The sequence below is a fragment of the Rhea pennata genome, chromosome 2, assembly GCF_028389875.1.
Source record: "Rhea pennata isolate bPtePen1 chromosome 2, bPtePen1.pri, whole genome shotgun sequence".
In the NCBI taxonomy this organism is placed as follows: domain Eukaryota; kingdom Metazoa; phylum Chordata; class Aves; order Rheiformes; family Rheidae; genus Rhea; species Rhea pennata.
This window is the reverse complement of record NC_084664.1, coordinates 22531571-22553620: the sequence shown is the minus strand read 5'-3', so window position 1 is coordinate 22553620 and position 22050 is coordinate 22531571. Positions and strand designations below refer to the sequence as shown.

Here is a 22050-nt window from a genome sequence, read left to right as displayed (position 1 = left end):
AAGCTGCGGCCTGGAATATAAAATACACTAAATTGCTTTCTGCTACAAAAATGTTCATCGTATCTTCTTATTTTCCCCCTTCATCCTCTATCTCCTATAATTCTCCTACTCACACTCCTTGAGGGGGAGAAAAAGTGGAATGAAGTTAATTGATGATCACAGCTTTTATTTTGAGCCACTTGCCCTTTCTTCCCCGTCGTTTATTCCTTTTTTAGTTGCTACACGCTGGCCCAGCAGCAGTGCTCAGCAGCTAACATGCATAAACATCTGCTGTTTGTAAACAACAGTTCGCTGCATAAATGTAGTGCATAGCTCTTTTACTCTCTTTGACAGTCTGTAGCACATAGATTACCTGCTTTAGAAATTAAAATAAGTACTAGACTATTGCTACAAATATTGCCATGACATCTTGACTTGCTAATTCAATCTAATTACTTTTTAGGCTTATGGAAAGACATAAACTGTGGTTCCTCCAATAATTTTATATGTGAAAAGCATAATAGTTCTATTAATTCAACTTTTGCTTCTCCATTGCCTCCTGGAGGATGTCCAGAAAGTTGGCTTTTTTTTAACAACAAGGTATGTCAAAAATTATCTTCAGTGAATTGTGCATAACAGTGAAACTGAAGAAGAATTGATTACTAAAAGAAAGAATTTGCACACCAGTAATGACAATTTAAATTCAGCATTCTTGAGCTTTGCCATTATTCTAGCCTAGCTTTCTTTTTCTGGAGAAATATACGTCCTATGCCTGATTGACCTTATTCACATGTAACAGCTTCTATCTTCGATGTTGGTTCAAGTGAAATACTTGACTCATGCTTTTCTTTTCTTCCTCCCCCCAGTGTTTCAAAATATTTGCTTCCATTATAACAAGAAAGCTCACATGGCATGCTGCACGAGACATCTGTAGAGGTTTGGGAGGAAACCTGGCTACCATACCAAATGAACAAGTGCAAGGTACATATATGGGCTCTAGGAAAACTGACGGCATATCAATTACCTCTCATGAAGCCAAATGGTAATCTCTTGCTAAGGAAAGTATTGTACTGTCCAATGCAGATTATAGGTTTATCTGCTAAAAAATTATTTATTTGCCAGATTAGTTCATGCTTGGTTTTAACAGATGAAAGGTTAGCTAAAGTTTTATATTCAAGAAATAAAAAATGTGTTGCTAGTTCATTCATCATTGCTCAATTTGCATGAAACTATGAAACTTCCAGACTGTTTTGAGTGTGATTCCTTGAGTCTAACAGATATCTGTATTCTTTCTCACTCTTACTGGTGATATGATTAGTTAGAATATTATGTGTGCACACATGTTGGGAATGGGGACATTTTCTCATTTTCTCCAGAGCTTACTCTGGTTGTTTTTTCAGCCTTAATGCTTGCATGAGATGTGCTCTTGTAGGTACTAATCTAAACATTTATTAAAAGGCTGGGCTCTGGTGTGGGAAATGTTATCTCTTTAATATGGCCTCAGTTCTGGGCATGTGTACAATTTTTCTGCTTTGGGCAAGGCATGATGGGGTTTCCTTAACAAGAAATCTCTACTTCCCTCCAGCCTTCCTCTTTTATCATTTAAAGGAGGCCACAACTGATGTTTGGATTGGACTGAATGATATCAATGCAGAATCCACCTTTCTTTGGACAGATGGAAGCACTGTTTCCTACACCAATTGGGTTAATGGTGCACCAGAAGAAAAACAAAGTTTCTTTGACTATTACGACTTTCTCACATTAATGGACAACACTGTGGAGGTATTGAAAATTTAAGTAACCTAAATATCTTAGGCAGCTAGATTTTTTTAACAAGATAACAAGATGCTGAAGTAGGTTCCTTCGTAAGCAGCATGGGGCTTACCAAATCATGTGATAGCCATTCCAAATATACCAATATATTTGTCAGAGATTCTGAAGAAGAGGGATTTTGTGCTTTCCATCTCAGCCACTGCAAAATATGAATTCTTTAAAATCCAAAGACATATATATTACATCAGTTAGATGATGTACAAGAACCACAGGAACTACATTACTACATACATTAAAACTGCAAAGCCAAATTTTTCTAAGTTGCCATAAATAAAAATTAATGTTGTAATAGCAACATTATATGCTCCATTATATGCTATTTATATGCTCCATTCCTGGACAAGATGTTTCCATACTGTTATACTACTTCCTGATGGTATAAAAAGATATCATCAGTATAAGGACTGTCACTCTGCTGAAATTCAATCTCTTTTCCAAAGGAAAGACATTTGCAGTTTCTGAAGAAATGGTAGTAGAAGTAGCCACTAAAGATTTTTAACATCTACAATCAATCACCTTACTTATGACTAAAACTTGTTGCAATGAGCTTAAAAGAGAAACTCAGATGAAATGCTGAAAGCCTGGCAAGGTGAATCTTGAAATCAGGAAAGCTGCTGGAAGGAAATCTTGAAACAATTAAAAATGAGGAACTAAAGGGATTTTTTTTTTAACCAAACATATCTGATAGTGATAACTTGATAATGACTGCAAACCACTGGTATAGTGTGCATGCCCGGCTCAGCCAGGTGTCCCACAGCCACCTGCCTTGCAGCAACATCGCACAGCATGGGTCGACCAGGTGTCCCACAGCCACTACTCTGGCCACCAGACTTGCACTAGGAATATGGGAGACAGAAATGCTTCCTCTGTGCATGTGCAGGCTGCCCAGCTCACTGCCTCCTCGTTGCCTCTTCTAGTGACAGTGTGTGTCCCCTTTCCTGCAGACAGACTGTGTCTTCGTGATAAAGACGGATGGGAAGTGGAGGGACGATAGCTGTGACAATGAGAGAGGCTATATATGCCAAATGAATTCATGTGAGTTCTGCTTAACCCCGTCTCCTAAATCAAATCAGTACTTCCATTAAATAGGATGAATATAAAATGCTTTGCAAATGGATGTGATTCTTTTTAGCTTTGTTTGATCCTCATTCTGGGTCTCTCAGGCTTTCAGAATTCCACCAATCTTAGGGCAAGACTATTTTAAAAGTACTGTTTGTCCTACAGAGCTTACTAGAGAGGAATCATTATCTTAAATGCATTTTGGTGTCTAAATCATGAATAATACTAGACAGTAATAAGTGCAAACAGATTTCTTCTCAGTGGAGCATGAGGCTTTTTGCATTCTCTTTAAGTGCACTGTAAAATCATACTCTTAGAGTAATCCTCCCTGGTTATCTCATAGCATGGCAAATAATCCATTCTTAACCCTCATCCTGAATATCTTATGATGTCTATTAAAACATACAGTCTCCAGACTATTTCTTCACTGTTCAAGAATATTGAGGTTTTTTTGACATCAAAATGAGGAACGAATGTTGACTCTCTCTGCTGTAAAATTCTGTATTATGTAAATTATGTAAATCCCTGCAGCCCAGCAACAGGATAGAGGTAGAGAAGGTAAAGCACAGATAATAAAATGTGTTTCTTTGCCTTTCTTATACCATTAGTAAAAACATATCTCCTCCCTTTAATCAACTTGTACAGCCTGCTTACCCTCAAAGTAGTTAACTTTCTTTTTAAAAAAACACTCTCCTTATACAGCAAATATAGGGTTTTGGGAGGGCAGTCGTATCCCAGATACTGCTGTTTTTAACATATGACTGATCCCAAGAATAAAAACAGATGCTCAAATGTGCGAAGAACGTTAGCATGGCTTTTACAGACAGGCTAATGACTTTGAGTCAAGCAGTGACTGGTAGTCAGTTAACACCAAGTATCAAAGGCTCAAGTTGTGATAATACAATACAGGAGTAAATACCATAAAAGCCTAGCCCAATGTCCACTCCACCAGTGACCTGAAATAGGTTTCTACTCAGATAGCTAGATTTAGGCAAAATATATTAAAGCGTAAGGGATCAAATCTCCAAACTATGAATAAAATGTTTGTACCAATCAGGTCTCTATACACTTCAGGGTATAGGATTTCAGTCTGCTTTCTATATTCAAAAATTTTGTTCATGCTTTGTAAGAAGGTTTTGTTCATTAAAAAGTTGTTCATGAACTTAAATAAGATTTTTACTTACTGTTAATACCGTTCCTTTTATATTTTTAAGAGCCTCTATGTTAGAGATCATTGATGTGTTATAAATTCCTGTGTTCAATTTTCTCTCTGTAGTTACTACACAATCTGAAGTACCAACAACAAATCCATCCCCTGATTTTGCCCATTATGGTGACAGTAGCTATTCAATCATCTCATCTGGAATGCAATGGGAAGAGGCCAGAAAAAACTGCCAAGACAAATCTGCAGAACTTGCCAGCATTTTAGATGCTTACATCCATTCATTCCTGTGGATCCAGACACTGAAATATGGAAAACCTGTATGGATTGGTCTCAACAGCAATGTGGTAAGAGCACTGGAAAGATGGGAGGTTTGGGTGCTCAGTGGGGAGTGTTGGTTGCCACAGATGGATTCGCTGTCCGCATGCGTGGATTTCTATCATTCCTGTCAGAATTGGTCAAAGACTCCACACAGCAAATGGAGTCGAAAGAAAGGCAGAAACCAAAAGCTACAGAAATGGTAAAAGAAATAAAAGTGCAGTCTGGGAGTCAAAAGCCAGGATGTGCAGCTGTTAGTGTGTCACAGCCAGCCTGAAAGTGTAACTCTCTGCCAGATCTACGGCTACTTATAACTATTACTATGTTAATAAAAATATTGTGAGTATAAAAGAGATATTTTTTAGATGATTTGAGTTTTTAATGTCAAGTAATCTTTACTTACCAAATTGCTCACTGTCTTACTCTAAATAAAGCAGAGCAGAGAAGATGAATTCTGTATAACTGCTTCTCTTGATTCAAGCTTTGCTAAATGATCTAAGATGGACTTGTCTGAGGGTCTTGCAATGCTTTGGCACAATATAAGGCTGTGCTACTTCCAGCTCCCCCCCCCCCACACACACTCCCATTTAATGCACTGTTGAACACCATCCATATATAATTCTTATGTCACTCATACATTCAGCATACAGTGACGTTACTTGATACAGTGAATGATGTTTAAAACAAACCCACAGCAGTACAAACCTTTTTTGATGAAAAACTCAAATTAGAACAGGACATTTATGTATCAATATTTTTATGTAACAATCTCTATGGCCAGAACATACTTTTTTTCAGACTGGGAGCTATTACAAATGGACTGACAACTGGAAAACTAGATACACTAAATGGGCAGCGGGAGAGCCAAAGGAGAAAAATGCTTGTGTCTATCTTGATCTTGATGGTACCTGGAAAACAGCATCTTGCAATGAAAGTTACTTTTCAGTTTGTAAAATATCAGATGGTAAGTAAATCAATTTAACTATTTTAATGACACATTATTAATTCCTTTAGTCTGCCTGGGGATCTTGCTATGGCTTGGGCTAAAACCCTCAGAAGAGTATGTTTGAAGATACTGTCCACTTCCCTGCAAAATTTGGTATCTTGCTTTTGTATGTCAAGGCTATGGCACTCTTGTAATACAAGTGGACACAGTTTCATTGACTTTGTGGTAGCCATAACCACGTGGATTAGAGGAGTGATGACTCCTCTGAATAACGGGACCACATATAGAGTACAGGCAGCCATACAAAACGGATTGCAGTATCAACTGTTCATTAACCTACAGAAGTCTTCTGTGGTATGAAAATAAAAAATTCTATATGTATATCACCTTCAGGATTTGCTTTCCTCATGTTCTTGTCAAATCAGTTATTTAGGTGTTGCAGGATGTGATTTGTTTCCCTGCCCTGAGAAATGTGGCTGGAGAAATGAGGTGTTGCATGGCCTGATCATCTCTCCCTATTGTCTCAACTGAGAGCTTGTGTGATTAGTCAGGGGTAGAGGTCTAGATAGTTAAATCTAGGTGAAATAAATCCCTCTCTATATGTGTTTTTGTATGTACATGTACAAATATATATATATGTATATGCAGATATGTATATTCTGACTCAGGCTAATCATTAAAAAATACCAATTTCAAATCATGTGACTTCTTAAGTTATAGCCCCTACTGACCCTGCTCAGATGCTCGAGGACTGCCCAGAAGCAGAGGAACTCCGAGCTTGGATTCCTTACCATGGCCACTGCTACTACATCGAATCGTCAGCTAGGACAAGTTGGGCCCTGGCTTCTCTGGAATGTGCCCACTTAGGTGAGAGGCTTTCTTATTGACTGATAAGATTTATAAGAAATTTTTATATAAAATACATATAAAAATGTAGAAATGTTAATAAAAAATCATTAGGAATACTTCAATTACCTAAAAAGCTATTTTAAAATCGTAGGCAATGAAAATAAACAGATGTGGGTGGCTTTCTGGAGCGCTCCCTTCTCCTAAAGATGGAAGGGCGACTGGATGACGAGAAGGGCTGTCACCACAAAAAGAGCAGTGGTTCCTCATCATCTGCCTGCTGCTGAGGCAGGGCAACCTGGGGCAGCGGGTTGGGAGCCATCCTCACCTCGTGCCTGTAAGGTTCCTTGGTGAGAAGCAATAGTGAAGCAGCAGAGAAATATGCATAAAACTACAAAGTAGTTGTTTTGAAAGACTTGAAAGGACAGGTCATGCCAGTAGTTGTTCATGCACAATACCATTATTTGCTTGCTAATGCCTTTCAGGTGCTACCTTGGTTTCAGTAGAAAATGTGGAAGAATCTGACTTTTTGATCCACACAATACAACCTCTTGGAAACAAAGTAGAAGGTTTCTGGATAGGACTTTACAGAAATGTGGCTGGTAATGTCTCACCTTCAATATTTACTTTAACATACTTTCAGAAAATAAGAAAGTTAGGGATAACTTTATCTCTTTTTACAAAAAGATACTGATAGCATCTATTTTTACTTTAGTGCATACCAGTAATACGCATAGACAACAGGACAGCCCTCGTTATCCGTTATGAAAACCTTGTTAGAAGCCACCTGAATTGGAAGATAATTTATGCTAAGAATATGAAGTAAACTCTGTGAACATGCTTTTGTCTCTAAGAGAACTTCACTGACTGCTTTAGGATAAAGTAATGATTTTATGATTCAGTTATAACTCAGAAGGAGAAGAAACATTTTCTCTCTTCAACACAGTTTTGCAGTTTTTTATTGAATAGTTTAGCTGTGAAAATAAATAAATTCTTTCATAGAGATAAATTCTTTTTTTCCACAATAATCCCCTGTGGTTTTATGAAATCTGTTTTCACAAATCTGAACTCGTGATGAAAGCTGCTTGAATTCTAACAGAGTAGCATTTCCAGTATCCTATGCTGTGGCATTACTTTTGTAATATGTGCAACCTAAACACTTTCCAGAACTCAAACGGTAGGAAACTTTTTTCAGCTGCAACTTCAATGAAGTCTCTTGTGCTCTGAGATTTCTCACTTTTGAATGCAATTTAATGAGTGGTAGTTATACCTATAGTAATTCTGTACAATTTGGTGTAGCATTTCCTGAAATACCTTCCTATCAACACTCTTTTAGCAAGAAAAATGATGTGGTCTCCTGCTGGAAATGGATTACTGTTACAGGTTTTGAAGTCATATGCTGAGCTAAGGAATTAAAATATTTATCCATGGGATATATTTTAAAATTTATTATTCAATATGTTGATCTTAACTTTAGACCAGTGGTTATGGCTAGACAGTGCTGCAATGGACTTTGTCAACTGGGTGGAGAAAGAGTCCAGTGTGGAGCATCGCTGTGTTGAAATGACTGCACCATCTGGCTATTGGGATAATACTGAATGTTCTTCTGAAAAAGGATTTATCTGCAAAAAAACCCAAAGTAAGTGCTGTGAATAGTGACAGAGCAGATCTGTTTATTAATAGCTATTATAGGCCTTTTATTACCATGTGTGCTGTGTAGCACGCAGTATGTGCAAGAATAATACAACATGTGTTTGTGTGTATGGACACACAGGAATTACGAGGACTCAAAGGGATGTCTTGGATCTCCTCCGATTGCCCCGTACAATTCTTTTCATCATACCAGTTTCTACGTTAAAATACTGTACTGTTTGTTCCTACTCTTCCTACTTATGATTACAGCTTTGCTCTGATGGTTTAAAACCTTTTTCTGACTTCCATCTTATGACAAGTATATACCAATTTGTGCTTTTCCAGCACTTTCTATGTCTGTATATTTACTTAAATGTCAAGGGGACCCATGAATCTCAAAATTGCTCCTCTCTACACTGACCAGTATTGGAGAAGGGAGATCTCCCTCCTTACTCTTAATCTGGGAAGAGCAGTGGAGGAGCAAGGGGATTGTGAGACCCTGAAATCGTTCTGAATACTAAACAAACTTTAAAGTAAAAGTAAGATGTGCTTGTTCTATTGAAGAGTAAAACTTGAGAAAACAGTATCTGTATTTTGAGGTAGCCACAGAGAAATGAGAAATAACCTGCCCTGTGACTACCTTTAATTGGCTTTCATGATGGTCTCTAAATTCACTCCAGAGCCTCAGATCACGCTAAAGCCGTAGATACCTTGTATTTTTAAAAGGAAGAAAAAAAAAAAAAAAAAAAAAGAGCATGGACCTGATACTCTTAACCAATTCTGTTTTCAAGCTTTGTGTTCTCTAAAACAGATAATGGCTTTTATATCCCTCCTTGTTCTGGATGATTTCCAATTTTGGCTCATGGATTACTACTGAATATAATTTCTCTCTTTTGGCTTCCTGCAGCCCTCAGTTCCAGTTTGTTCAACCTGTGACTCAATTTATCTTCTAAGTTAATGGAGTCTTGTCAACCCTCACTATGAAAAGCTGTTTCTGGGATGTCCCTCTAGTCCCCTTTCTGTTCTGACACCCAAAATTTTGTAACAAATATTGATTAGTTTAGAAGATATTTTTATGAACTATATCTTGAAGTGTTTCCTGACAGTTTAGTTTCCTGACAATAATCCTTCAGGGTTTCTTGTTCCTGTATAATTTTAGTGAAATAGTCAAACTTTTATGGATTCTAATGAAGTGTTACATTATTTCTCTCTGATATTCATTGAAGTTGAGCCCAGTGGGAGTCCTCTTCATAAGAAAGGTAAGAGTTTTCATAAGAAAGCTAATTAAAATCTAAAAGCAAGAAAAGCTTAAAATGAGTTTTCCTAAACCACTCCCTCTTCCACATATTTGGTCAGCTGGGTTGCCTCAGGGCTAAGCCTGGGCTGATGAACTCAGCAGTGACCTAACTTGTGACTCACTTCACGAACAGATGCAGAGAGCTTTAACTTCACTGTTAAAACTCATGTGGATCTAGGTGGAAGTCTCTTTGCAAATTTGTTCCATAGGTATTATTATTACTGTAAACACTCTGACATAAAAATATTGTAAAACTCACTTCCAAATTACTAACATCCTATATTCATATCTAAAGCATGACTATTAAAAAGCTGGCTCTCATTACATATGCTCTATATGGACCAAAAGTCTTACCTGAGGTTGGAATTTGCCCTGTTTCTTCAATAAGGCAGCAGGAGATATTGCGAAGTTTCTTCCATGATTTCCATGCATTACATGAACGCCAAGAACAATGATAGCCACCAAATTGGAAGAAAATAGGAAACTTTTTTATCCAAACTCCTCAATATTTTGAAAGCTACCAAGATGATGCAAGATTCTTGTTCTCATATAGTTTCACCATCTTATGAAGGACTGTATTTCTCTAGGCTGGAATTAAGAACAAGCAGGGTATAGCACAGTGTACGGATGGAGGATGCTCTTTAGCCAGCGTTGGGCAAGGGGTAGGAAAGCTCAGTGTGACTCTTTACATAAGCAGAATATTGCCCTTACTTTGGTTTCCTAGTCACCTCTATTTTTCACTTAGTTGAAAGCAGAAGCAATGCCACACTGTGAAGGTGACCAGTCATGGAGCCAAACTGTTGAACAACGAGCAAGTCATAGGTGGATACATTATTAATTGAATTCTTATGAGTATCCAGTGCATTCATAGGTAGCTTTGTATATTACCACAGTCCAGATTCATTGAGACCAAATATTAGCTTTAGCAAAAGGAACCGGGCTACTAACCAGCAGCCAGAGTTCAGGTCTACACCAAACAGACTCCAGACGGCAGAGAGCACCTGCATCTTGTTTCTCATGTCTTCTGTGGAATAAAATATTAGCAAGGTTTCTTATGGTAATGTGCCTTCATTTTCAGACAAGGAAGGGAATGAAGAGACTCATCCATCTGTTCATCTATCTGTTTGGCTACTTGTTTTCTTGGCCATTTTCATTCTTCTTGGAGCTGGCATGTCAATCTACTGCTACAAGAAAAAAGGCAAAACCAACTATCAAGAGAGAGAGGTGATGAAACACGTTTATACTGCAGTGTGAATGATTAAAGAATTGTTGAGAATGGGTCCTGCGGCACATATCAATTCAGAGGAACAAACTGCTTGCTGAAATTAAAAGATGTGTCTGTTAAAAGTCTCCAGTGAGGATACCTGTAATCTTAAACCAAATCCCATTTTCCCATTTCTATTTTTTTTTGTAATAGCAGCCTCTTTTGTATCACATTTTACAAAATAGAATTATTGACTTACAGTTTTCTAACAGTCACATTGTTCTTACATGTCTTAGCAAACATACTAGTGTAACTTACTTTCCAATAACAAACGAACACAGTGAAAAAGAACTATAAAAGTCAACTAGTGAGAATAAATATTCAATAAAGTGTGATTCCTATATAGAACTGGATTTCCATGTCTTTCTGAAAACTGCAAAGTGCTCAAAAAATCTGCCTAACTATTGCCATTCTGAACCCTTTTTGCCCCACAATCTTTGCTCCATCAATCCACCTGTTTTATTGATTTTTACAGCTGAATCCTGCTACCTTTTTTAAAAAAAATGTGGCTTCGTATACTAACCTCAGATAACTTTGGCAGATAAAAACTTACCATTCTCATTTTCTGCTATGGAAAATGCAGTTCTCACTAGCAAAGGATATTAAGTTCAGGCACGTTCTTTTTCAATCTGATAATATGATTAACTTTGTAATATGTTCAATATATGTGAATTAAAATATTCTCACCCTCACAAAAGGGTTTAAACAATACATTTTTCTGTCTTCTTTTTAGTGGTTTGAAATAAATAGAGGCTTTTATTAATATAATTTTTACCATCAAAATTCCCTGTGAATCAAGTAACAGTCCTGTCTGCTTTATGTAGTGTTAGTAGTTACTGGGTGACATACATACAGCTTCGCGGTTCTGGAAGCAGGTGGCTCCTTTCCCAAGTGTAGCACCCTACAATGTCCCAATATTTCCTTTCCCTTAGGCCTTCCCTTGCAGCCCCCCATGCACATGTGACAACCATATCTCTATCTGCGTTTTGAACATCAGTTCATTGTGCAGGATAGAGACAACTTTTATCCTCACTAATCGTGTTAGGCACTGGTGGCCAAATACTGCCCCTGAAAAATAGTGCATTTTTTAACAGGAAATGAAAACAAACAAAAATGTGTAAGAAAATGTGCCAATGCTTAAATATAGGCTCAGCTGTGTGTTGCAGAAGTTCACCTACAAGCAAAACACCAGAACAGTTACTATCAGTTTTTGTTAGTCATGCAAACTCAGCAGAAAGCCACAGCCTCAGAGAGCAGCCAAACTGCCCAAAACTATTGTGCCCGATAAGAGCTCCTGCAGTGCACCTGGAAGCCACCGGTGAAAAGAGGCACGGAGGGTGCTCCTGACCGTGCAGCATCTGTTTGCAGATAACAAGGAGGGCTTCTCTCCCCACCACTCCAAATTTAGCTTTCTATTTTTAAGTGCAAAAAGACGAACTGAAAACTGAGGAATGCAGCAGATACTGTGCTAGGAATCTGCACAAAGGCAATGTTGAAGACATTAGAAAAACAGAGTGAAAAACAGTGTGAACTAGAATTTAGGTGAGATGCAATTTAAGCACTAATCATTTTGGGGGAATAGCATTTAGATGCTAGCCTCAGCATGCAACCTGTTTTGTCTAGGCTGCACAAGGACTCCTGTGCAAGCTGGAAAGTTAATAGAATAAAAATAGAAAAGGAATAAAGGTTACTTTTTAGGTACTGAGCCCCCTCCCCCTTTTTTTTGCATAAATAAACCCAAGAATTTAACACACTGGTGAGACTGACCTCTTGCACCGGTGAAATTCAACATGCAAGGACAGTGAACATTCAAGGTCCATAATGAGTGTTGAGCTCTCTGGTTGTGTGAAAGCAGCAGCTGCAAAGCGCTGAATTTTCAGCCCTGCTTTAGTCTACCCCTGCAGCCCTAATTTCACCACCCCACCCCATCGCTCTGCAGCCCTGGGGAGGTGAAGCCTCATAAATGTTCGCTTAGGCAAGGGGAGCTAAGGCTCGGTTCGGACCAGAGTGTGGATGGCACTTGCCCTGGAGGCACTGGAGGGCACTGGGCAGGAATTTTGTCCTCCGGGAATTTTCCATAGGGATTCCCTCTGTCAGTGCTGTTTCACTTTGTGATTTCAGATATATTTAAACTATGGTTTCACTCTTTAGACTCTGCTTCTATTTCTCTCCTACCCTATCATTTTTTTGGCTTCACTCAGCATTATTTAAGACTTTGGGCCAACCCTGCGCACCTTGCTGATCCTGTACTGTCCCAAAATGTTATCTACAGAGAGACTCCAGTTAGCTCTCGTTGTTCTTGCATATCTTTTTGTTTTCCTGACACAGTTTTACTTTTCCCATACAGCAGCCATCCACAAAGAATGAAAAAAATTATTAGCATATTTTAAGTAGTTGCACAGAATGAATTCACAGGCTTACTACAAATATCACATTTGGTAATTCAAAATTCGCTAATAATGAAATTCTGAGAGTGCTTTCATTTGCATAATTGATAGGGAAGTCTTTTTTCTTTTTAAAGCTACTTCTGGGCGAATTTTGAATTTTACAATTTATAACACTAAAATCTCGACGGAAGCTGGCTTAGGCTTTTCGGAGTTATGATAACATAAATATTGTATAATAAATAGCTATAATTAATGAGTGAAATTGATTATCTCATTAAAAAAAATTGAGAGGGAAGTAAACTTTCTTTCTTTCTCTTTGAGTACTTTGCTCAGCCAAGTCAACGGGTTTGGCTAGTTCTTTCTGTAATTTTCTTTACAGCCTTTCAAACAGAAGTGGAGACAGTTGTTGCTCCTATGACATCTGCAGTTCAGCTTCTGTACATAGTATCTCACAATTTCCGTTTTGTGCTTCTTTCCATTTTGTTTCACAGCTTCTTTTAATTGTACCCATAAACAGAAGAAACAGTAGGATTTGTCTGCATATGAAAATTTACCAGTAGAACTATATCAGGATGGTTCTACTGGAATCCCTTGCCAGTGTAAGTCTTCAGACGAGCACTTTGGTCACAAATTAAGAGGACCTTCTTCAATTTAGCTTACTTTGCTTTATCCTAGAACACCTTTATTAGTAATTTCTCGGTAAGGCATATATATATAATTTTGCTTGACAAACTATTCTAGGCAAAAGTTCGGTTCTTACTCTGTTACAGAGTGGCTTAGTCAGTAGCATCAAACTTCTTCATTTTCAGATTTTTAACCAGTAGTTGTAAACAGCCCAGTTTGAAACTGTGATCAAAGCAAGCACTATAATTAGTGCAGAACAGAAGAAATTTGAGCTGTAAAAGTGAGCAATAATGCACAACGAACCGAATACTGCAGGTCCTGTAAAATACTCTCTTTCTTCCGGTGTGGAGCTGTGAGGTTGAAGCAATGCACTGGACCACTGGGGCTTGTCTCCCTCTCTCCTCAAGGTATTAAAGCTGTCATTGAGTTTTTAATCTTTTATGTTTCACTGCAGGTTTCTTGTCACCAACTCCCAAGCTGCTTTTTTAGAGGTTTGGCCTGTGTGACACCCCAGCAACCGACCCCTGTGAAGTGTTAGCTAAGTCCCAAGAAAAGATGAATGTCACCTTTCCACTTACCACCTCCAGTAACAAGGATGGAGGCTCGAGTTTTGGAATGAACTAGCACTTCAGAGACAGTAGTGTTTACAAAGTGCATTCTACTTATTTCAAAATGCCACATGTGACAGGATACTTCCTTATTTAGAGTATAGAGCTTTCATCTATCAACTCTCTGACACAGAGGAGGACCCGCCACTATCCTCACTCAGAAGGTTTTTATGCATTGCAAATCTTACAGTCCGATAAAGGAATGAAAGGGAAGTAACACTGGCCATGACTCCCTCCATGTTCTTGGCTTTTCTTTCCCTCGGACATTATACTCTGCAGTCACTGGGTAAGTTTCCTGATGTTGGTTTTGTGTTAAACTAGATATGAAAATGCTTTGCCTTGGTCAGCTTCATAATTTTAATGCACAGATTACCTATTCTGTATATTTTACAAGATTTGATACAGGATATAGATTATGTTGGGTATTATTCTGGCAGTTTTGGATGCAGAATGCAGAATAAAAGAGGAGGATATAAGATTGCTGGGGGGAAAATGAAGTAAGAAAAAGAGGATCTCACAATGGATTTTTTCCGTTGGAGATATTAAATCAGATTATTGATGGCTCTGTATGGCAGAGTGATGGGAGAAGAGGAAAAGGTGGCACTCTCTCCATTTACCCTTCCCAGTACACCAGAAGTGCAGTTACTGTCAAGGTTTTAAAGCTATTTTTTCATGTTAACTTGTACAAGCTTCCCCTTCTACCGCACGTTGTAAGGTATGAGAAGAAAGAATTGGCTCCTCCCTCCAGTCCGACCGAGGCAGAGGAACCGTTCTGTTTTATAGATACTGCTCATGGTGTATAGTTGTAGAGAGAGAAATGGTAAAGCAATAATGCATGTAGAACTGAATGGACCAGTGTGTTTGCATGAATGTGGGATCGAGAGCATATATCTGAATTTCAGGAAAAATCACTCTCCTGCAATGCAGTGATAATCAAAAAAGATGAAGCACCGTTAACCTTGAAGAATGAGTTGAGTGCAAATCTGCCAGACTCAACAAGTGCAGAAATGTGTAACTGACGACTAACATTCTCACTGTCCAATGATGTCTGTCACAATCTGGTCTATATTTTCTTTGGTCAGCTATCCTTTTCAGTCATTGTTTTCTTCAAACAGTAAATTAAAAATAGAATAATAGAATGAGCCTATTGAGCTACACTGACTACTACAATGCAGTGAACTCATTTATGTCTAAGAGCTACTTGTGGGTGCTCTGGCATCAGGAACTGTGATTTATCATCACAGGTGAGGATTAGACTTTCCTAAAAGGTGTATACACTCTTCAATGTTTAGAGCATCTCTCTGAATTCTAAATATGGCATCTAAAATCCAAATCTTACTAATATAATATTTTATTTAATATGTCTAGCTACACAAGGGAAAAAAATGATAAAATTGGATTAAAAAAGATGGTGCCTCAATTTCAGATGGCTAGATAGCTTCAGAGATAAATAGATAAATGGATCTATTATTAGAAAGTTAGATTTATCATTTTATGATCATTTTCATGTGTCTTCTTAACTCTTTCTTTTCCCCAGATACCTTTACATTACAAGGAAATGCCAGGGGACAACCTTGTGTATTCCCTTTCAAATATAAAGGCAAACAGTACACTGAGTGCACAGATGCTGGTAGGTCAGATGGCTGGCTGTGGTGTGCTACAACTGCAGACTTTGATGCTGATAGATTGTATGGATTTTGCCCACTAAAAAGTAAGTAAGTTCTGCATTTTATTAACTTGTCATGAAACATTGTTGAGAAAACCACCTATTGAGCTATTGGATCCATTATAAGGTTCCAGCTACTCATCCTTGTGACAAACCTCATCAGAGTAGCCCAAATGAAAATGGTCTAATTGAAAGCTAACCCCACCACCCAAGCTCTCCCTCTTTAGTGAGTGGAGAAATAAGCACCCCAGAGTGTGATTCAGTCCACTCAAGCTCTGATTCACCTACTGGAGGTAGCTGTTTCTCTTCGCAGACCTGAGAGGTGAAGGGGCTACTAGACGTCTCAGTTATGTAACTAAAGTGCATGGCATGAACAGCATGAATCTAGGTTACCGTCCTTTCCAAAAATTCTTGTTGCTCTTTATTCCTCAGGCATGCCCTGTAGGTCAATTCACACTTAAATTGCTATATACTGTGTTTTTCCCCTTGGCATACATTTCCTACTGTGTTCTTGTCTCCTATTGCTTCTATTCCGTCTACACAAAAACACTGTTGATAAAATTATGCTCCCCTCTCATCTCTGTACTATTTTCCATACTGCTGCATCTGTGTCTGGGGTTCCACCACCTTGGGACACAGATGATTTCACTTTCCTCACCGACTGCTTTCCCAGTAACACAACAGTTTCAAATTTTAAGAGCTGTTCTGTAAGCAAAGAGTCCAGCTGGTCTGAACATTAGTGCTGCACAAACTGTTTCTATAGCTCCTCAGGCTCTCAAGGGCCAAACTCTGCAGTTTTTGGACAAGTTACTTCTTTTGAAGATGAGCTAACAAGGACTTCCCTGTGAGTATGAACAGTCCCCAGGGTCATAGTTCATCAGCATGCTTGCTTTCTTTCTCTGACTTAAACCAGGAATCTTTTTTCAATAAACATATGTATTTAGTTTACCTAATACTACTTTTCTTGGATAAAAGCAAATTTTAGATGCACATTCACTTCCCTTAAAAACTTAGAAATTTAAAATAATAATTTTTGTACATTTAAAAAATGTACATTTAAAAAAATTATTCTTAATCCAATTTCAATTTTCCAGGAGCTTGTGATACCATGCAGTTAATGCTGTGCATTGGTAGAGATTTTGTATTACAGAATATCATGTACTTGTTAGGTTTTCGGGTGGTGCAACGTCAGTCACCTAATAGCAGTGTTCAATTTTGCTTCCTCTTCCAGATGACACAGAAAGATTTTGGACAGAAGACGTTTCAACTGGCATTTACTATCAGATAAACTCAGAATCAGCTCTAACTTGGCACCAAGCAAGGAAAAGCTGTCAGCAGCAAAATGCAGAACTACTAAGCATCACAGAGATACATGAGCAAATGTATATGGGAGGTAAATGACAAAGCAACTGCACTTGAAAATATGCTGGGGAGTTTTCCTACCACAGATCTTTAGACAACTCAGTTAGCTGCCTTGTCTTCCCACTCACTGAAGAAAGACTGCCCCGACCTGTTCTTCCTTTAATTTAGCTATGTTTTTTGTTGTTGTTGTTGTTGTTTTTTTAATTATGGAGGATTGGTCCTGAATCTATTCAGGGAGGGAAAATGACCTCATCCCACCTGTGTGCTGCAGGCAGGATATAGGACGTTTTAATGAAATGGGACTTGCTGACAAAGTGAGAGAAGTAAACTGTCATTCAGCTTGTGAAAATAAAATGTTGATTTGCCCTTTCCAATAGCCAGAAGAGACGTCTATCACCTTTACATTTATTCATTTACATGTTTTATAAGTTTGGTCTGTGAATTTCAGTAATGTGGAAAGGAATATTTTTGGACTGGTTTAGGCTAAGAAACGAATATTCCTTATTTCTAGCTTTCTTTGTTTTCCCTTGGTAATGATGAGGCTGGTAAGCTACCATTTACTTTCTTTTTCTAATTTAGAGCTAATTAAAAAATTCAGCTTTGCTTTCTGGATTGGATTGAATGGTTTGAATTTCAAGAACGGATGGCAATGGGCTGGGGGCAGTCCTTTCAGATATTTAAACTGGGCTCCAGGTAAGAACTAAATCTTTTTGTAATATTTGAATGGATTCTAATAAAACACAAACTGATAAAAACTACTCCAGGTACTTCTAGTTCAGGGGCCCATGCTGATTTACTGTAGCTGAAGATCTAGCCCTTTATTTCTAAAGGTACACTTTTCAAATTACCAAGCTGCCTGTGGATATCAGCTGTAGCAGGTTCTTTTTTTTCTTTCCTTGTATAAGCAAAGAGCTTGTTTATGAAAGGAGAGTATTATTCGGAGTGAAATATTACCCTAGAGATCAGAGATCAGAATTTTTTTCCATAATGTGTTATCCAAAACTAAAAATATAAATCAAATCTTCCTAAAGTAGCAAAATATTTAGAGAATAATGACACTACATCTTCTGGAAAAAATCTAAATATTGTCGAGAGCCTTGCAGAGCAGCTCGTAATTCTTCGGCAGTGTCCGCAAAACTGCCCTGGGCCACCTGAAGACAGAGAGATGGGGCCAGGTTTGCGGCACTCGTGCCGTGGGGAGAGCAGCTGCACCGCGAGGAGGGGCCGGTGGTGGCCGGTGGCACGGGGCTTTGCTAGCACCAGGGCAGCGGGGCAGCAGCCTGGCCACCGGCCGTGGCCACCTCGGCAGGCAAAGATGCCCCCGGCTCCCGCGGCAGTGGCAGCTCCCGTGGCCGAGCACGAGCACCCGCCTCCGGCCACCCTTGCCTGCGTCTCCAGCGCCCGTCTGCTCGAGCAAGTGCTGCTACGGCCAAACCCTCCCTGGTCTCTGCTGGGAGAAGACGGGGCACAGCGTTCAGGTGCCGCATTTGGCGTGCTTGACTTCAGCACTGGCACAAATAAAATCATCTTGGTGTTTCTTTTCATCTTTTCTTCTTTTGGAGCTCGGTGATTACAGCTGTTTGGTTCTCCTGTTTGCTAGTTGGTTTTTCTTTTCCGTGTTTCTATTTGTAGTACCAGCATTCCCAGCTGCCCCCAGTTTTGGAAATGTTACAGAATGGTAAAGGAATAATGCAAGTCTGCTCTAAGTTTTCAAAAATTCTGTGTCAGGCAATTTCCTCTGCTGCTTAAACAAGTTCTTTCACACTCCAATAGAAAAGAGAAAAAATATAATGTTTTATAGGAAAATATGATTGTGAAATTGTTGATACAGACTAAATGGATGTTTAAAATGGAGTATTTTTTAAGTTAGCAAGTTTTTGAGACAGCAAAAACATCCAGCTTCAGCTGTTCTTTCTGTGTGTGCCAGGATATCAGGAAAAGAACTAAGAAGTTCCTAATACTGTCTTGGAACAGAAGCAATGGAGGATCATCCATCTCACCCAGCTTAAACATTCCCTCAGATACCCCTCAGATTCCCTCTCCCAGCAGAGACTGAAAGCAGCACCGTACAAGCTGCAACAGCAGTTACCCTATGGAGGAAGGCATTCTTCGTAACGAGCATTAAAGAAATCACAATACGTTGATCTTCCCACTGATAACATGATCTTCTGGTAATTCTTTTTATCTGTTTTTGTGGTGCTTATATAGAGATTCTATTTTCTCTCTTACTCAAAGGAAGTCCTTTCTCAGTCCCTGGGAAAATCTGTGGAGTGATGAATCCCAGAAAGAACGCTAAATGGGAAAACCAAGCATGCAATGAGAGGCTCGGCTACATCTGTGAAAAGAGAAAGTTCAGTTCAAAGTCTGACAGTATACCCGAGGGTAGGTTAATCAAATGAAAAGAAAGCTTTTTTGTCTAACTTTAGAAAGAGCAATTTGCCAAAACCTGCAAAGGATACGTCCAGTGCAACCGCAATTTTCAACAAAGATGTTAAAAAAAACTTTGAAAAACAGAGCTATGTATCTATTTATATTGATGTATATACATGCACACTGTCTGTCACAAAATGTCCTCTCACTGTATATTAATCACGCGTAGGAGAATTTTATTGTTTTTTTTCATGTCGTTCTATTGTTCATTCCAGCAAGACAGATAGAAGCTGCTCTGTGAGGGTTACCAGGGCCAACGACCAAATTTGCATAAGTATTGTAGAAATTTTATGCTCCTCACTTGCTCCAAATGAGCAATTACAATTACTCTAATATTAATGTATTCAACACATTGGGTTCATATGAGCAGAGCAGGAGGAGCAGCAGCATTTACAGCAGCTATATTTCATCCGTGAGCCACACGACCTAAGGTCCCAACTGACACAACATGGTTGTGAACATGCCACATGCAGAAGGGAGCTGCTAGTGGCTGTCATCTGGGAATGTTATAAATACTACCTTTAAAAGAGGAGTCATGTTAAAGAAAGTAAATGGATTATTTCAGAGTAACTTCACTCCAGTATTAACCTTAAGAAGAAACTGCTTATTTAAAGCATTCTTATGCCAAGCTTTTAAATATGTTTAGGAATCCAAGTAATAAAAAGCTGCTGAATACGAAAATTAAAAAATATATATGAAAAGTATAGCACCAGTTTACACTGATTACTGACATTCAGTTACCAAAGTATTACATCTTGATTTGCCATATCTGAAAATCGTATGTGTTTGCAATAACAGACATTTAATAGACGGCAGAACCTAATGTTAACCACATCATGCGATATGGGAGAACATGACATGCTGGCCTTACCAGGTCCTTACTGGGGAAAAAAGGGAAGAGACTGGAGTCTATATCAATCCCTCTTTCCTCACAAAGTATCATTTCAAATTGTGTCTCTGACACAATTTGGACAATTTTCAGTATTTCTCTGCTTGAAAGATTTTTCATTTTATTTGCCTATGTAACATACCACGCCTTAATCATATATAATTTTCATTTCAATGCATTTGTATTTCTAACCTTATCTTATATTTATATTTATAGTCCTAATTTTGTAAAGACTGTTAGAGAGACCTCATTCTAGACTCCCTTACTTTCCTCTTTATAAAATTGCTCTGAAACAGTTGTGTCTTAACTTCAGAGAAACTGAGACCTGTCAAATGCACTGATGGCTGGTGGCCATATGCTGGCCACTGTTATAGCATTCAAAGAGAACCCAAAGTATGGAAGGATGCTCTGACCTCCTGTAAGAGGCAAGATGGAGACCTGGCAAGTGTCCACAATATTGCTGAGTGCAGCTTTCTTGTGTCACAGCTTGGTTACAGTGAGTATACAAGAACGTCTGCTTTTTGATTGTCTCTTCTGTAGCATAAAAGCAGGGCTTAGTATTAACTATTAAAGCTTCCTCTGAAATGTCACAAGCCCAAGGCTGGATATAATTTATGGTGTTCTTTTACGTTACTGCCATTGCACATACATGGAAGCGTATTTACACTTATCAAGATATAATCTATATTCTGAAACATTAAAAGTATTAAAACAAAAGAGAAAATATGTATTCCTAAAAGAAGCACATGAAGATCTTTAATAATTACATCTTTTGTGTCTTCATTCTGTGTTCAATATCCTCAGAATTGTGCTTCAAATCAACAAGTTTAGCCTCTGCTCAACTTTTAGCTCTGCAGTATCCCCACTGAAAACAGTGGAAATTCAGCTAAGTGCTTGCATGGATCAGGTTAGGTAAAGAACAAGTAAAGAGTATTGCACAGCAGGAACTCTCACTGACTTTGAGTTGCCCAGATAAGGGGATGGATTGGTAAACACCTTCATGGTTCGACTCACCTAATAGGATGGATACATCTATCCATGGACTATACTAACCTTGGTATTAGGGGTTGTTTCATTGTTCAAAGTCACAGTCGAGCAAAAATTTTGCAAAAAAATTTCTTCCAGCCATAGAGACATATATTTAAATTAAAGATTTCTGGAAGGAATCTGTGGCCTTTCAACTGCAGATCAAGCCAAATCTTAGTGCAGATCCTAGAGGGAACCAGTATTTTTGATAAAGCACAAAGACTTCTTGCATAGCACATCCCGACTTTTAGCCCTGTTTGTTCCAGATGTGAAAATGCTCACTGTATTGCATAGCACCTTGCCTATTTCTTTTTATGCTTCAGATCTAACAGAAGAGCTATGGCTTGGTCTGAATGATCTCAAGGCTCACTTCTATTTTGAGTGGAGTGATGGGACTCCTGTGACGTTCACCGCATGGCAACGTGGACATCCCACCTACCCAAACGGTCTAGAGAACTGTGTTGCCATGAAGGGTCAGGTACAACCATGTGGTCATTTTATAGGAAGGCAAAGTAGTTAACTACCTCAGGGTGAAATTACTTGCTGTTACAAACTTGTCTAGGAGCCATTTGATATCCCAGCTTAATATAGTTTTCCTCATAAATGGGCATCAAACATGTGAGACTTTCAGAGGACAGCAGAGGTCAGAAGTAGTGAGGTAGCATTTCCCTAGTGCTACCTTTCAAAATTTCTTTTCTACTGAAAGTTCTGATCCAAAAATT

At 38.5% G+C, this 22050-nt stretch overlaps 2 protein-coding genes across 2 annotated transcripts in view; both read left to right on the top strand.

The window, feature by feature from the left end:
• LOC134135918 (macrophage mannose receptor 1-like) overlaps positions 1 to 10952 on the top strand; it is a 33911-nt gene extending 22959 nt beyond the window's left edge. The window contains 12 exon segments of the mRNA XM_062567605.1: positions 443 to 579; positions 846 to 960; positions 1565 to 1761; positions 2757 to 2847; positions 4148 to 4380; positions 5150 to 5315; positions 6012 to 6164; positions 6629 to 6745; positions 7621 to 7782; positions 9002 to 9034; positions 10151 to 10261; positions 10264 to 10952. Coding sequence (XP_062423589.1) covers positions 443 to 579; positions 846 to 960; positions 1565 to 1761; positions 2757 to 2847; positions 4148 to 4380; positions 5150 to 5315; positions 6012 to 6164; positions 6629 to 6745; positions 7621 to 7782; positions 9002 to 9034; positions 10151 to 10261; positions 10264 to 10334 — 1586 coding nt within the window. The 3' untranslated portion in view covers positions 10335 to 10952.
• A 3228-nt stretch (positions 10953 to 14180) lies between these two features.
• The window catches only part of LOC134136845 (macrophage mannose receptor 1-like), a 35028-nt gene continuing 27158 nt past the window's right edge, over positions 14181 to 22050 (top strand). The window contains exons 1-7 of the mRNA XM_062569057.1: positions 14181 to 14241; positions 15493 to 15666; positions 16853 to 17014; positions 17563 to 17676; positions 19219 to 19365; positions 20616 to 20798; positions 21652 to 21806. Of these exons, the coding sequence (XP_062425041.1) occupies positions 14181 to 14241; positions 15493 to 15666; positions 16853 to 17014; positions 17563 to 17676; positions 19219 to 19365; positions 20616 to 20798; positions 21652 to 21806 (996 nt within the window). The remainder of the gene's footprint in view (positions 14242 to 15492; positions 15667 to 16852; positions 17015 to 17562; positions 17677 to 19218; positions 19366 to 20615; positions 20799 to 21651; positions 21807 to 22050) is intronic.